Raw genomic sequence first — 17,518 nt, 5'->3', positions numbered from 1 at the left:
GTCTTTTCCTCATATTGGGATTTATGGAACTTTGTTGGAAATCAGTCAGCTATAATTTCTTGGGTTCATTTCTGTGCATCCTCTTCTGTAACAGTGCTTTTATGCCTATGCTATGCTGTTTTGATAATTTTAGCTTTGTAATGTAGTTTGAAGTCATATGGTGTAAGGCCTGAAGCTTTATTCTCTTTGCTTTGACTATTCCTTAAGAATTTTAGATTTTTCATTTCTATAAGGAAGGTAAATTGGAAATTTGATAGAAATTGCACTGAATCTGCAGATGGCTTCATGTATAATGGGTAGATTAACAATCTTAATTCCTCTCATCCACAAACTCAAAATATCTATTTATACATATTGCATCTATTTCATCACCATCTTATACCTTCCAATATATATGTCCTTCACTTCATTGGTCCAATTAGATCATAATTATTTTCCCTTTTGTAGCTATTTTCAGTGGAATTTCATTCTTGATTTTTTTTGAGAGTATTCTTAGTAGGAAATCTCCACACTTTTGTGGGTTGATTTTGCATTCTGTAACTCTACGGATGTCCTTGATTAATCCTCACAGAATTTTGTCAGGGTCTTTCCTCAGGGTTTTCTGTATAAAAAATCCATTGTCTGCAAAGAGAGACAATTTAACTTCCTCTTTCCAATTGGTTGTCTGTTATTTCCTTCTTGTGCTTAATTGCTTGTGCTAGGACATTCAGTTCTATGTGATTCCATATAAATATGTTGAGAATGAATTTTCTTGCATTTTTCTCATCTTAGAAAATGAACTTTCAGCTATTGACCATTAAATATGATGTCAGCTGTGAGTTTGTCAGATATGCCATTACAGTGCTATTAGCCTCTTTACTTTATCACTTATTGTATCACTTCACATATAATTCATTCAGTCCATACTCTACAACTCTTTGAGCATAGAAATAAATGGAGTGAAAACCCAGAACCCAAGGTGGAGTGCTCATTTCCCACAGAACCCTCAGTGCTGCTTGAAACTCTTGCAACATGTGTACACGCTTCCAACTCTATTGTGACTGTATTCCAACACTCTTTCATCATCCATACACTGTATTTCAAGATCAGTGTCTCCAACACCTCTTTGGTGAAGCCTTGTGATCTTACAAGCTAGTACTGACCCATCTTTTCTTGAGTCCCTGAGACATCTAAACTGGTTTTTCATAAGTAGCTCTTCACCAAGTGTCATTTAATTTCATGACTATTTACACTGTCTTCGTACAAAATTTGGTCAATTACTAAACTAACTTCTTATCTGCAGTGTAAGAGATACTATAGAACGTTGTGCTCCTCCACTGAGAATATTCACGTAAGATGCTTGGCACAATGGCAGCTCAGCAACCATTAACTATTGTTACTACCTGTATAGGCCTTGGCAGAAGAATTGAATGAACACCCAAATTGTGCAATTCAGGTCAAGTTATGATTTAATGATAGTTTACTTCTTACTATTTAGTCATTATTTCATTTTTTAAAAGAAGGGAATCAATGATTTCCTGGCTTTTTCTGTCAGCCTGGTATGTGAATATTTGTAGAGAACTTAGTATAGAGATATACATAATAATAACTTACATTTCTTTGGATATATTCCTTTCTAGTCATAAAAGGCGCATTGGAAATTTAAACTCTCATTGAGATTAATTGATATTATATACCTTTTTCCATGTTTCAGAACATCTATGTGTCTAATAATAAGTAGTAAATGCACATTTACTGAAAGAAGAACCCCAGGTAACACAGGCAATGAAACTCCTGATTCTGTGATAAAATTCTTTTTATAGTTTCTTTGCTTTTTTAAATTAATTAAGTTTACTGGTACATTATAGATATACGGAATGACCACATTCATCATAGGGAATGTGTACCTGTCCATGATATATCTTGCTTCTTCTTTTTTTCCTATTCCCCTGCCTTCCCTTCAACCCCTCTTCCCCTCCTTCTTTACAAAAGCTTTGTTTCCATTTTTTTCTGACTTTTTTGTGTTTTCCCTTCCTTTCCATCCTTCCTTCCTAGTTCTCCTTCCCATTTGACAAACTTGTTTTTCAACGTCATGGAGTGTTTTCTTTAGATGGTAGGTATCATTTGCTGTCACAGCTCTCTTTACATTTGAAGGCTTCAGTAACTATTGCTATAAAATTGAGAATAGACATGAAAACCTGTCTTCCAATATATTACCTGCCTGAAGTGTATCTACAAATTGAAAATTAAAGATCTATTGTTCGATATCCATATTCTATGGTCCCATACAATTTTAAGCTTTCCAAAGGAGTAATACATTAACCCTAGCGCAATTTCTTCATAATGAAAGATTAGTAATCAGATTATGCTTGGTTCTGAATTCTGATTGAAAATAAAGTCTTTCCCAGGAATTTAGCTCAGTGGTTCTGCTGCCTGCCTCACAAGCAAAACATCCAGAGTTTGATCCATGGTGCCCAAAGACACAAAACAAAACAAAAACAGCAAAAACAAAAAAATAAAGTCTTAAATAAATTAACACACTATATGCCTTTCATTTCTTTATTCATTAATTCATAAACTGCTTCAGCATATTAAGGTATTTAAAACATTTGAGGCACAAAGATTTGAGGATAGGATGTGTAGAGAATTATGGGAATTCAAAGACAGAGTGCTTGAACCCAACAACATACAGAGCATAAGAAAGACTTTACAGTATATTGGGGGTGATTGCTGCCTAGACAAAATCATACATTTTCCTTGGAGCACACATTCTCAATAGATCATGATCATCACCATAGGCAATGAGCAAGAGTACAAAAAAAATCAAAAGAGTGGATGACCCAGAAAAAATCTGCCCAAGATAAGAAAAGAGTTTGAATCAAAAGACACAGTTTGTTATGATTGCAAGGATTTGAAAGGGCTCTACAGGTACAACAAAAGCATGCAGATATGGGGGAATACAATATAATACAATGTATATTCAAAGGTAATTCACATTATAAATTTTGCATTTAAAGTGAGGGCAGAACCTTTTCATTGGGCTATGGTTTTCAATTGGACTAAGGTGTATTTGGATTTTGACAGAAATTTACGAAAGAAATCCACCACTTAACATGGAGGAATGTGGCGAAGAAAAACAAGGCATCCATGTTTCTTTGAAAGATAATGCGCAGAAGGAGTGGGAGAAATTACAAGAGGCGTATAATAATTATATGAAGGCCAAATATGGAGGTAAGACCAGGGCAACCTGTAGACTGTGTCACAGAAACCCAAAGAGTCAGAACCAGCTTTTTGCCAAACTTTCTTTAATCTAGGCAAAGAGATCAAGGATACAAAAGGTAAGATTGGATTCACTTCCAAGTAATATTCTAAAATTTCCAAACTTTGTTCAAGTTACAGGCTCTTCAACTTTTTTTCTATGATTCCCCCAATCATTCCATTAATAAACTAGCACTTTCACTAAAGAAGTATTTCCCATTTGAAAGCAACGTAGTCTTTTGCTGGTTGAGATCCAGTTTCCAATTATGTAATATTTAAGCCCTTATGTTTAGGTTGTTTGTAGAAATAGTTAAACACAGAAACGGAATAGAAAGGGACACTTCGGCCTAGATTCGATCACCTAATGAATTCTCTGACTTTGTGCAAGAGTCTTTACATTTTCAGCCATCATTTTTTCCATTTGTCACATGTGGAGAATTCTGCTATTACTTCAGTATGACTTTCTAAGATTGCTACATGGTAACATCAGATAGATGAGAATTTCTAAAATATTATCTTTTATTCAAAGGTTTCTCAGGCTGGGGATGGTGCTCAGTGTTTCTACCACCTTCCCCGCATGCACAGTCCCCAAGTTCAATCCCTGGTACAAAAAAAGAAACCCCCCCCCAAAAAAAACCATTGTCCTCTCCTCAAAACTCCAGACTCCTTTAGCCCTACCTGTGTACTCAACATTTTTGTTCATTTGTTAAATTAGTTTAATAAAAATAACAGATTGACAATCAAGTACTTGACCCCTCTATTCAAATTGCTCCATTCTATAGGATTTCTGTCTCAGAAAACAAAACAAACCTGGCATCTACCATGTTTTCCTACCCACATTCTTTACTCATTGCCTAACACATAATCATATCTAATGAAAATAAGATGAACAAACTAATGGTTTGCAAATGATAAAGATCAGTCATGATAATCACTGTGCCTGTGCTCAGATGTAGATTTTTAAAATATAAACAGCAGAATCCCTATAGAATGCCCAAAGATTTCTAAGTTCTCATAAGTTATGACCCAAACTAAATTCTAAATGCAGTTATAAGAGCCTGAGTGGTTTCAGATACAACTTCACTAGATAAAGACTCAGTTTTCATAGATCTTAAACAAACCTGGCCCTGAGCTTAACAGTACTGATCATTGATAATGAGAAAAAGGCAACATAGCTTGTTGGGGCTGAACTATATCAAATATTCTTTTCCAATCAACCTATACATATAAGGTCGACAGATGTCACTATTGCAGCCTAGGTTGCATTCTCATTTGTATTTACCCTGGTCCTTTTGCAGGTTAATTGTGCTTCTTCATTACTGAGATGAGTAGAAAATAAGCATAGTTGTAAAATATCAAAGATAATGTAGCAATTGGGAATTAGAATTGAAGAAGACAGTCTAGGTGATTTCAGAAATAGAAGGAAACATGAGAAGCTTTAAATTCTACACCGAACAACCAAAGCTATATCATCAGCACAGTCTATGACATAAAAAAGGCCCAAATAGGTTCCCACAAGACCCTGTGCTATATTTGTATTTAAGTCAGCAGCATGATCCCAGGACACTGAGTAAAGTGGCCCAGCTAACCAGAACATTATATGAGCTGAGACCCTGAAACAGGTAAAGACTCAGTCTAGACCTATGGGCATAGATGCAAGGGCATGGTTCCAAGCACATTTTTTGTGTTTTTTTTGGTACCGGGGATCGAACTTGGGTCTTTGTGCTTGTGTAGCAGGCAGTGAAACCAATGAGCTAAATCTCCAGCCCTCAAGCACAATCTTTTAAAGAATATGGAGTGAAGCATAGAAGACTGTACTATGCTATTCCCTATTGTGTAATGAAAAGATTTACTATCATGCTAATTTTGGTATTTTATATAAGATAACATAATCAGAAAACTTTACCCACACTTATGCACTAATGGTCATTAGATGATTCAGTCAGAAAATTCTCTGTACCTGTACATAAACTGGAACTGCAAACATTTTGGATTAAGAAAATCATGCCATTGGCCCAAGGAATATCCCAGAAAACTAGAGGCTAAATGAGAAAGCTTAGATTAGATTAAGCTGAAAGGTTCATTATCAAATCTTGATATTGGAAAGCTCACTCTGCTTCACTGTGAAGAGTAGGTAAGAAGAGGAGAAGGATCTTGGAGTAATAAGAGAAGAAGGACATTAGTCTGAACAGGAGAAATGAACAGAATGAATAGAAGTGGGTGGTAACATCCTGCAAACATTTAGCAAATGAAATAAAAATAATGTGAATTTGAGAATTATAATTAAAATACAAGAAAGAAGGAGTGTAAAGTCATGTGGCCTTTGCTGATTTCTTATATTGGAGGTTAGATACTATACATGAACGAGGACTTGGGAGAGGGAAATTAGAATGATTAATTCAGCTTTCAAAGTCAAATCTCAAGATTTTGTGAAATAAGAAGAACAACTATCTCATTGGTAATCAAATGTGTGATTCTCAGTACTGGTATCCACATCGAGGCTGAATCTATAAATTTTTGAGTCACGTAGTCATTATTTAAATATTATACTTGATGAAATGAAAAGGTGTAGATCAGGAGAAGAGGACCTCAAGCTAAAACTCTTTAGTTTGCTTAAATTATAATTTATGTATTTTATTTTATTTGGCAATTGTTGTATATATTTCTTATGCAAAATATATCTCAAAATATGTATACATTGTGGAATGCCTAAATGGAGGTAATTAACATATACAATATGTCCTACTCCTATATTTATCTTTTTTTTGGTGGAAACACATAAACTTGGTCTTGTAGGAATTTTTAACACTACATCATTATTGTTTACAGTCACCATGTTTTCCTTTAGACCTCCTGAATGTACTTCTCCTATGTCATTAAAGTTATTTCCTTTGAGAAAACTCCCTGTAACCCACCCCACCAACAAACCCGGGTAAGCACCATTCTCCTCTATATCTTTTTCCTTTTCTTTCTTTTCTTGTTTTTTTTTCCCTCTTAGGCACTGAAGATCAAACTCAACCTTGCTCTTGCAAGTCAAACGGGGTACCACTGAGCTAATTCCACAGCCCATCTACTCTGTATTTCTATGAGCAATCCTTTTTAAGATTCCACATGTATGGTGCTTCTCTCTGCGGCTGGGCCGAGCAGCCTGAGGCTCCTCAGCTGTGTTTTGGTTCCTGCCCGTGGCATGGTGAGGGTTTGGAGACCCGCCTTCATGGAGTGCTCCGTTTAGCCATGCGGTCTCCTGCAAGGTCCAATTCCATCCCCCTCCCCCAGCTTCCCACTCTTCTGCTACCTGATCCCACACCACAGAGCCACAGGGGATTATACTTCACATAGTTAATGTGATAGATTAATAACTACCACAAATTGTCATTTTCTAAGCTGCGCTTGATGCTATGATATTGCTGATTGTAACATTTAGCCTAACATGTTGTGATTGATCTAATCAGTTTTCCTTCCTGATATAAGGAAAATAAAATATCCTCAGAGTCATTAGACTCTCAAAATCTAAACACAAGCCATATCTGGAAGACACCTCTGAAAAGCAATTATTCCACAAGGGTTTTAAACACAAGCAAAAAAGATACCTGCATTAAGCAATTTTGAAATATCAACCCAGGAATTAAACCAAGGGCAGTATCAGAAACAAAAATGAGAAAACATTTAAGCATGGCACAAACACAGACTTCCATGCCACCAAAAGGAAATTCTGGGGGAAACGAGGTGGAAAAGTTGGATAATCAACCACCTGGACACCCTGAACTGATAGCACAGGAAGTAACAAAGCAGATGCATGAGGCTCTAGAAAAATTCAAAGCAGAAATAATCTCCCAGATAAATACAGAGATGGTGAGTAGTGTGAAAGACATGATTAGAGGATCTAGAGCAGAAACAGACAAGAAAATAGAAGAGATCAGAAAAATGCTGGAAGCCATGAATACCCAGCATAAGAAAGAAATGGAAACCTTGATTGCCCAACATAAGAAAGAAATGGAATCCGTGAAACAGATTCAAACAGATATTCAGAAGATTACAAACTCCATTGAAAGCATGCAGAGCAGACTAAGAGAATCTGAAGACAGAATATCAGATATAGAAGACAGGACTGCAGTTAAGGACCATGAAAGCAGAGATTTCTTAGAGATAGTAACGGACCATGAGAAATCAATCCAATAGCTGCTAGATGATGCTAAGAAGAATAACGTAAGACTGATAGGAGTCCACAAAAAAAAAACAGGAGAAAGTACAATTGACATAAAAAACTGTTCACAGAAGTAATAGTAGAAAGCTTCCCAGACAGAGGTGGAGAATTGGACATACAGATAAGTGAGACATATAGAACTCCACCCAGTCACGATAAAAAAAAATCTACACCTAGACATATAATAGTCAAGATCCCAGAAACCCAGCAGGAAAACAAAATTCTACAGGCAGTTAGAGAAAAGAAACAAATCACCTACAAATGAAAGTCCATCAGAATCATGGCAGATTTCTCAACACAAACCCTCAAATCAAGGATAGCCTGGAGTGAAGTATTCCAAGCACTAAAAAAAAAAAACCTTCCAACCTAGACTGTTGTATCCGGCAAAATTATCTTTCAAAATCGATGGGGAAATTAGATACTTTCATGAAAAAGAACACCTGAGAAATTTCATGAACACCAAACCAGTACTCCAAAAAATTTCATGCAACATCCTAGAAAAAGACAATGAAGGTCACAACTCCAAGAGGGCCAAAAGAGAGAAGACACCACACAAAGGAAGGCACTAAAGGGAAAGGGAGAAAAATGAGAAAAGAGCCAAAAACAATAAAATATCATGGCAAGAATGAGTCAATATCTCTCAATTATAACTATCAATGTTAATGGCCTCAATTCACCAATCAAAAGAAACAGACTGACAGAATGGATTAAGAAGTAAAACCCAGCACTATGCTATATACAAGAAACACACCTAACTCAAAAGGAAATTCATAGACTGAAAGTAAAAGGATGGAAAACAGTTCTCCATGTGACAGGATCCCAGAAAATAGCAGGGCTAGCAATCTTATTTGCAAACAAAGTAGATTTCAAACCAAAACTAATTAAGAGAGACAAAGATGCTCACTACATCCTTGTGAAGGGAACAATCCAAGAGGAAGAGATGACAATCCTAAATATTTATGCACCAAATACAAATGCCCCCAACTATACAAAAGAAATATTAATGGATATGAAAAACCAAATAAACAATAACACAATTGTAGTGGGGGACCTCAACACCCCTCTATCACAAATAGACAGATTATCTAGGGAAAAAATTAAAAATGAAATTCTAAAACTGAACCAAGCTATTGAACAAATGGACTTAACAGATGTTTATAGATTGTTCCACCCCACAAAATCAGAATACACATTCTTTTCAGCTGCATATGGGTCATTCTCCAAAACAGATCACATGCTAGCTCATAGGGCAAATCTAAGTAAATGTAAAAGAATTGAAGTTATCCCCTATATATTATCAGACCATAGTGCAATAAAATTGGAGATCAATAACATAAGAAACCACAAAACACCCACAAACACATGGAAACTGAATAACACTCTCCTGAAAAACCAATGAGTCACAGAGGAACTTCAAGAAGAAATTAGACAGTTTCTACAAGCAAATGATAAATCCAGTACAACATACAGGAATCTGTGGGACACACTGAAAGCAGTCCTACTTGGGAAATTCATAGCAGTGAATGCCCATATTAGAACAACAGAGAGAACTCAGTTAAATAACCTAATGCAGAACCTCAAGCTCCTAGAAAAAGAAGAGCATAACAAACCCAAAGCTTGTACAAGAAAGGAAATTATAAAGATCTGAGCAGAAATCAATGCAATGGAGACTAAGAGAATGATACAAAAAAATCAATGAATCAAAGAGCTGTTTTTTTGAAAGAATAAATAAAATTGACAAACCTTTAGCCAACCTTATCAAAAAAAGGACAGAAGAGGCTCAGATCCATGCAATTAGGAAAGAAAAAGGTGAAGCCACAACAGATCCAGCAGAAATTCAGAGGCTCACCAATACCTACTTTGAGAACCTGTCCTCTAATAAAATGGAAAACACAGAAGAAATGGACAGATTCCTAGATACATACATATAGCCAAAGTTAAATGAAGAAGATATAGAAATTCTACACACCCCAATAACAATGAGTGAAATTGAAAATGTAATAAAATTTTACCAAAAAAGAAAAGCCTAGGTCCTGATGGATTCACTGGTGAATTCTACAAGACATTTAAAAAGAACTAATTACTCTTTTAAAAAGAACCATTACTCTTTAAACTCATCAAGGAAATTGAAAGGGGAGCAAGTCTTCCAAATTCATTCCTGGAAGCAAGTGTTACTTTGATTCCAAAACCAGGGAAAGATCCAACCAAAAAAGAGAACTAAAGGCCAATCTCCCTAATGAACATAGATGCAAAAATCCTCAACAAGATACTGGCAAACAGAATACAGAGGGTCATCAAGAAGATCTTCCACCCTGACCAAGTCGGATTTATCCCAGGGATGCAAGGATGGTTCAACATTCGCAAATCAATAAATGTAATACACTATATTAACAGAGTCAAGGACAAAAACCAATGATCATCTCAATAGATGCAGAAAAGGCATTTGACAAAATCCAACACCCATTCATGATAAAAACGCTACAGAAAATTGGAATAGAAGGTCTTTATCTTAACCTGATTAAGGCTATCTATGAAAAACCAACAGCCAACATCGTACTAAATGGTCAAAAACTGAAAACTTTCACACTAAAATCAGGAACAAGACAAGGATGCCCACTATCACCATTCCTGTTCAATATAGTTCCGGAAACATTAACCACAGCAATTAGAAAAAAGAAAGAAATAAAATGAATAAAGATAGGAAAGGAAGAAGTTAAACTCTCATTATTTGCTGATGATATGATGCTTTACATAGACGATCCAAAAAACTCAATCAAAACACTTCTAGACTTAATTGACAGATTCAGTAGAGTATCTGGATATAAGGTCAACATTCAAAAAACAATACTCTTCTTAAAAACAAATAACAGATTCACTGAGAGAGAAATTAGGGAAATAATTCCTTTTACAATAGCATCCAAAAAAATGAAATATCTAGGAATCAATCTAACAAAGGAAGCAAAAGACCTCTACACTGAAAACTAAAGCACCCTGAAAAAGAAGATCGAAGAGGATATAAGAAAAGGGAAAGGCATCACTTGTTTCTGGGTAGGAAGAACCAATATAGTGAAAATGGCCATACTTCCAAAACTGCTATATAGATTTAATGCAATGCCAATTGAAATTCCAACAATATACTTCACAGAATTAGCGAAAACAATCCAAACATTCATTTGGGACCAGAAGAGACCTAGAATAGCAAAAGCAATTCTAGGCAACAGAGACATGGCTGGGGGTATCACAATCCCCAACTTGAAGGTATACTACAAAGCTACTATGATAAAAACGGCATCGTACTGACAAATAAACAGACCTGAGGATCAGTGGAATAGATTAGAAGATGCAGAAACAAGTTCAGACATACTCAGCCACCTCATCTTTGACAAAGGAGCCACCCACCCTCACTGGAGGAAAGATAGTCAATTTAATAAATGGTGTTGGAAAAACTGAATTTCAACTTCTCAGACATTAAAAGTAGACCCATATATATCACCATGCACTAAACTAAGATCAAAGTGGATTAAAGATCTAAATATTAAGACAGAAACACTAAACTTACTGGAAGATAAGATAGGTAGAACTCTTGAAGACACAGGCATCGGAAAAGACTTTATGTTCAAAACCTCAGCAGCAGGGGAACTAGCAGAAAGAATCAACAACTGGGATTTCATCTTATTAAAAAGCTTCTGCACTGCAAGAGAAACCACCAACAGGGCTAACAGACAACCTACATTGTGAGAAAAAATGTTTAGCAGCTGTTCCTCAGACAAAGGACTACTATCTAGAATACAAAAAGAATGGAAAAAAAAATCAGACCCCTCCCCCCAAATTCAAAGACCCTATTCAAAAATGGGCATCTGAAATGAACAAACATTTCTCAGACAAAGAAGTAAAAATAGCAAATAAACATATGAAAAATGTTCAACATCACTGGTCATTCGAGAGATGCAGATGAAAACCACACTTCGATTCCACCTCACCCCAGAAAGAGTGGCTGTTATAAAGAAATCATCCAACAATAAATGCTGGTGGGGGTGTGGGGAGAAAGGAACCTTTCTCCATTGTTGGTGGGAGTGCAGACTGGTGCAACCACTATTGAAATCAGTATGGAGATACCTCAAATAACTAGGGCTGGAGGTCCCATTTGACCCAGCTATTCCCCTGGTGGGTATTTTCCCAAAAGAATTAAAAAGAATCATACCACAGAGATATATGTGTACCCAATGTTTATTGCAGCACAGTTTGTAATAGCTAAAGCTTGGAAACAGCCCAAGTGCCCATCAACTGGAAACCGGAAAAAGAAGATATGGGTTTTTTTTAATAAAATGGAGTACTACTCAGCCACAAAGAATGAGAAACTAGAGTCATTTATGGCTAAATGGATGCCTATTGAGGCCATACCCTTAAGTGAAATAAATAAGACACATGTGTAAATACCCAATAGTTTCTCTAGTGTGAGAAACTGAGAGTGTAAATAAGGATTCAAAGGATTAATAACTAATAATTGATATTTTAAAATAAGAAAAGGTTCAAAAGTGTAGGGGTGGTGGGAGGAGATGAGGAAAGGAAAGAATGGAAAGAAAAAATTATGACAAAGGAAATAAAATGTAAATGAAGTATGTAAATAGGGAAGGGTGGAGGGGTGAAGGGAGCACAGGTAATGGGGAAAAGATAAGAACCAAGATACACCATATACAGGTACAAGCACCCAATGATAAATGTAAATGTATTGTATACCTAAAATGTACCAATAAAATAATTTAAACAAAAAAAATATGATGTCAGCTGTGAGTTTGTCAGATATGCCATTACAGTGCTATTAGCCTCTTTACTTTATCACTTATTGTATCACTTCACATATAATTCATTCAGTCCATACTCTACAACTCTTTGAGCATAGAAATAAATGGAGTGAAAACCCAGAACCCAAGGTGGAGTGCTCATTTCCCACAGAACCCTCAGTGCTGCTTGAAACTCTTGCAACATGTGTACACGATTCCAGCTCTATTGTGACTGCATTCCAACAGTCTTTCATCATCCATACACTGTATTTCAAGATCAGTGTCTCCAACACCTCTTTGGTGAAGCCTTGTGATCTTACAAGCTAGTACTGACCCATCTTTTCTTGAGTCCGTGAGGCATCTAAATTGGTTTTTCATAAGTAGCTCTTCACCAAGTGTCATTTAATTTCATGACTATTTACTCTGCCATTGCACAAAATTTGGTAAAATACTCAACTAACTTCTTGTCTGAGGTGTAAGAGATACTATGGTAAGTTGTTGTGCTACTTCACTGAGAAGATTCAAGTAAGATGCTTGGCACAATGGCAGCTCAGTAACCATTAACTATTGTTACTACCTGTATAGGCCTTGGCAAAAGAACTGAATGAACACTCAATCTGTGCAATTCAGGGCAAGTTTCAATTTAATGATAGTTTACTTCTTACTATTTAGTCATTATTTAATTTCTTAAAAGGGAATCAATGATTTCACTGTTTTATTCTGTCAGCCTGGTATGTGAATATTTGTAAAGAACTTAGTATAGAGACATACATAATAATGACTTACATTTCTTTGGATATATTCCTTTTTAGTCATAAAAGGTGCATTGGAAATTTAAACTCTCAATGAGATAATTGATATTATATACCTTTTTTCCATGTTTCAGAACATCTATGTGTCTAATAATAAGTAGTAAATAAACATTTACTGAAAGAAGGAACCAGGTAACATAGATGATGAACCTGCTGATTCTGTGACAAAATTCTTTTTACTGTTTCTTTGCTTTTTAATATTAATTATGTTTACTGGTACCCTGTAGATACACAGAATGATCACATTCATCATAGGGAATGTGTACCTGTCCATGATATATCTTGCTTCTTCTTTTTTTCCTATTCCCCTGCCCTCCCTTCAACCCCTCTTCCCCTTCTTCTTTACAAAAGCTTTGTTTCCATTTTTTTCTGACTTTTTTGTGTTTTTCCTTCCTTTCCATCCTTCCTCCCTAGTTCTCCTTCGCATTTGACAAACTTCTTTTTCAATGTCATGGCGTGTTTCCTTTAGATGGTAGGTATCATTTGCTGTCACAGCTCTCTTGACATTTGAAGGCTTGAATAACTATTGCTATAAAATTGAGAATAGACATGAAAACCTGTCTTCCCGTATATTACCTGCCTGAAGTGTATCTACAAATTGAAAATAAAAGATTTATTTTTAGATATCCATATTCTATGGTTCCATACAATTTTAGGCTTTCCAAAGGAGTAATACAATAACCCTAGTGCAAATTATTTTATCACAATGAAAGATTAGTAATCCGATTATTCTTAGTTCTAAATTTTGATTGAAAATAATGTCTTAAAGTAATACTCCAGATGCTTTTCATTTCTTTATTCATTAATTCATAAATTACTTCAACATATTAAGGTATTTAAAACACTTGAGGCACAAAGATTTGAGGATAGGATGTGTAGAGAATTATGGGAATTGAAAGACAGACAGAATGCTTTAAAACTACAAAATACAGAGCATAACAATGACCTTACATTATATTGGAGGTGTTTGCTGCCTAGACAAAATCATACATTTTCCTTGGAGCACACATTCTCACTAGATCATGATCATCATCAAGGGCTATGAGCAAGAGTACAAAAAAACATCAAAAGAGTGGATGACCCAGAAAAAAACTACCCAAGATAAAAAAGAGTTTGAGTGACAATGAATCGATTGACGCAGTTTGTTATGATTTCAAGGATTTGAAAGGGCTCTACAGGTACAAAAAAAGAAGAGTGCAGATATGAGGAAGTACAATATAATATAACATATATTCAAGGATAATTCACATTATAAAATTTGCGTTTAAAGGGAGGGCCGAAAGTTTTCACTGGGCTATGGTTTTCAACTGAACTAAGGTGTATTTCGATTTTGACAGAAACCTCCCAAAGATATCGACCACTTGAAAAGCAGGAACTTGACAAAGAAAAACAAGGCATCGATGTTTGTTCAGAAGATAATGTGCAGAAGGCGTTTGAGAAATTTGAACAGACCCGGCTAAATTTTATAAGGGCCAAGTATTTAGGTAAGACGAGGGCACCTGTAGACTGTGTCCAACAGAACCAAAGAGTCAGGACCAGCTTTTTGCTAAACTTTCTTTAATCTAGGCAAAGAGATCAAGGATACAAAAGGTAAGATTGGAATCACTTCCAAGTAATATTCTAAAATTTCCAAACTTTGTTCAAGTTTTGGGCTCGTCAACTTTTTTTCTGTGATTCCCCCAATCATCCCATTAATAAACTAGCACTTTCACTAAAGAAGTATTTCCCTTTTAAAAGCTACTTAGTCTTTTGTGGGTTGAGATCCACTTCCCAATTATGTATAATTTAAGCCCTTGTGTTTAGGCTGTTCGTAGAAATAGTTAAACGTAGAAATGGTATAGAAAGGGACACCTCAGTCTAGATTCTATCACCTAATGAATTCTCTGTCTTTGTGTAAGTTTCTTAATATTTTCAGTCATCATTTTTTCCTTTTCTCACATGTAGAGAATTCTGCTATTACTTCAACATGACTTTCTAAGGTTGCTACATCATAATGGCAGAAACATAAGAATTCCTAAAATATTGCCTCTCATTGAAAGGTTTCTTGGGCTGGGGATTGTGTTCAGTTTTTCTGCCTCCTGGCTCACTAGCACAATTTCCCAAGTTCGATTGATCCTTGGTACAAAAAATAAAAAAAAATAAAAAAAAGCTTTGTCCTCTCCTCAAAACTCCAGGCTGCTTTAGCCCTAGCTGTGTATTCAATATTTTTGTTCACATATTAAATTAGTTTAATAAAAATAACAGATTGACAATCAAATACTTGTTCCCCCTATTCAAATTGCTCCATTCTATAGGATTTCTGTCTCAGAAAACAAAACAAACCTGGCATCTACCATGTTTTCCTACCCACATTCTTTACTCATTGCCTAACACATAATCATATCTAATGAAAATAAGATGAACAAGCTAATGGTTTGCAAATGATAAAGATCAGTCATGATAATCACTATGCCTGTGCTCAGATGTAGACTTTTAAAATATAAACAGCAGAATCCCTATAGAATGCCCAAAGATTTCTAAGTTCTCATAAGTTATGACCCAAACTAAATTCTAAATGCAGTAACAAGAGCCTGAGTGATTTCAGATACAGCTTCACTAGATAAAGACTCAGTTTTCATAGATCTTAAACAAACCTGGCCCTGAGCTTACCAGTACTGATAACTGATAATGAGAAAAAGGCAACATAGCTTGTTGGGGCTAAACTATATCAAATGTTCTTTTCCAACCAACCACTCTCTGTGGAGAAGGGATATTTTTACTGCCAGAATGTACATACAAGGTCGACAGATGTCACTATTGCAGCCTAGGTTTCATTCTCATTTGTATTTACCCTGGTTCTTTTGCCGGTTAATTGCTTTTCTTCATACCTGAGATGAGTAGAATATAAGCATAGTTGTAAAAAAACAAAGATAATGTAGCAATTGGGAATCAGAATTGAAGAAGACAGTCTAGGTGATTTCAGAAATAGAAGGAAACATGAGAAGCTTTAAACTCTACACCGAACAACCAAAGCTATATCATCAGCACAGTCTATGACATGAAAAAGGCCCAAATAGGCTCCCACAAGACCCTGTGCTGTATTTGTATTTAAGTCAGCAGCATGATCCCAGGACACTGAGTAAAGTGGCCCAGCTAACCAGAACATTATATGAGCTGAGACCCTGAAATAAGTAAAGACTCTGTCTAGACCTATGGGCATAGATACAAGGGCATGGTTCCAAGCACAATCTTTTAAAGAATATGGAGTGAAGCATAGAAGACTGTACTATGCTATTATTCACTATTGTGTAGTGAAAAGATTTTCTATCATGCTAATTTTGGTATTTTATATAAGATTACATAATCAGAAAACTTTATCCACACTTATGCACTAATGGTCATTAGATGATTCAGTCAGAAAATTCTCTGTACGTGTACATAAACTGGAACTGCAAACATTTTGGATTAAGAAAATCATACCATTGGCCCAAGGAATATCCCAGAAAACTAGAGGCTAAATGAGAAAGCTTAGATTAGATTAAGCTGAAAGGTTCATTATCAAATCTTGATATTGGAAAGCTCTCTCTGCTTCACTGTGTAGAGTAGATAAGAAAGGGAGAAGGATCTTGGAGTAATAAGAGAAGGATGTTAGTTTGAACAGGGGAAATGACCGGTTAGAATGGATAGAAGTGGGTGGTAACATCCTGCAAACATTTAGCAAATGAAATAAAAATAATGTGAATTTGAGAATGATAATAAAATATAAGAAAGAAGGAGTGTAAAGTCATGTGGCTTTTGCTGATTTCTTATATTGGAGGTTAGATACTATACATGAGTGAGGACTTGGGAGAGGGAAATTAGAATGATTAATTCAGCTTTCAAAGTCAAATCTCAAGATTTTGTGAAATATAAGATAAGATAATAAGAACATAAGATAATAAGATAATAAGAACAATTATCTCATTGGTAATCAAATGTGTGATTCTCAGTACTGGTATCCAAATTGAGGCTAGTCACTTAGTCATTATTTAAATATTACACTTGATGCAATGAAAAGGTATAGATCAGGAGAAGAGGACCTCAAGCTAAAACTCTTTAGTTTGCTTAAATTATAATTTATGTATTTTATTTTATTTGGTAATTGTTGTATATATTTCATATGTAAAATATATCTCAAAATATGTATACATTGTGGAATGCCTAAATGGAGGTAATTAACATATACAATACATCCTACTCAAATGCTTATCACTTTTTGGGTGGAAACACATAAACTTGGTCTTGTAGGAATTTTCAACAATACATCATTATTATTTATAGTCACCATGTTTTCCAATAGACCTCTTGAACGTACTTCTCCTATGTCACTAAAGTTTTATTTCCTTTGAGAAAACTCTCTGTAACCCACCCCACCAACAAACCCGGGTAAGCACCATTCTCCTCTGTATCTTGTTCCTTTTCTTTCTTTTCTTGTTTTTTTTTTCCTTCCATACTGGGGATCAAAC

At 35.4% G+C, this 17,518-nt stretch overlaps 1 protein-coding gene across 1 annotated transcript in view; it reads left to right on the top strand.

Moving 5' to 3' along the window:
* The first annotated feature begins 3,092 nt into the window (after window positions 1–3,092).
* LOC101700797 (caspase-4) overlaps window positions 3,093–17,518 on the top strand; it is a 38,798-nt gene continuing 24,372 nt past the window's right edge. Inside the window, exons 1-4 of the mRNA XM_087212033.1 lie at window positions 3,093–3,210; window positions 3,294–3,317; window positions 14,372–14,518; window positions 14,601–14,624. Of these exons, the coding sequence (XP_087068159.1) occupies window positions 3,093–3,210; window positions 3,294–3,317; window positions 14,372–14,518; window positions 14,601–14,624 (313 nt within the window). The remainder of the gene's footprint in view (window positions 3,211–3,293; window positions 3,318–14,371; window positions 14,519–14,600; window positions 14,625–17,518) is intronic.

Source organism: Heterocephalus glaber, unplaced genomic scaffold, assembly GCF_053883595.1.
Source record: "Heterocephalus glaber isolate CG9 unplaced genomic scaffold, H.glaber_assembly_v1.0 deba00001429, whole genome shotgun sequence".
In the NCBI taxonomy this organism is placed as follows: domain Eukaryota; kingdom Metazoa; phylum Chordata; class Mammalia; order Rodentia; family Bathyergidae; genus Heterocephalus; species Heterocephalus glaber.
This window is presented reverse-complemented; position numbering and strand designations above follow the sequence as displayed.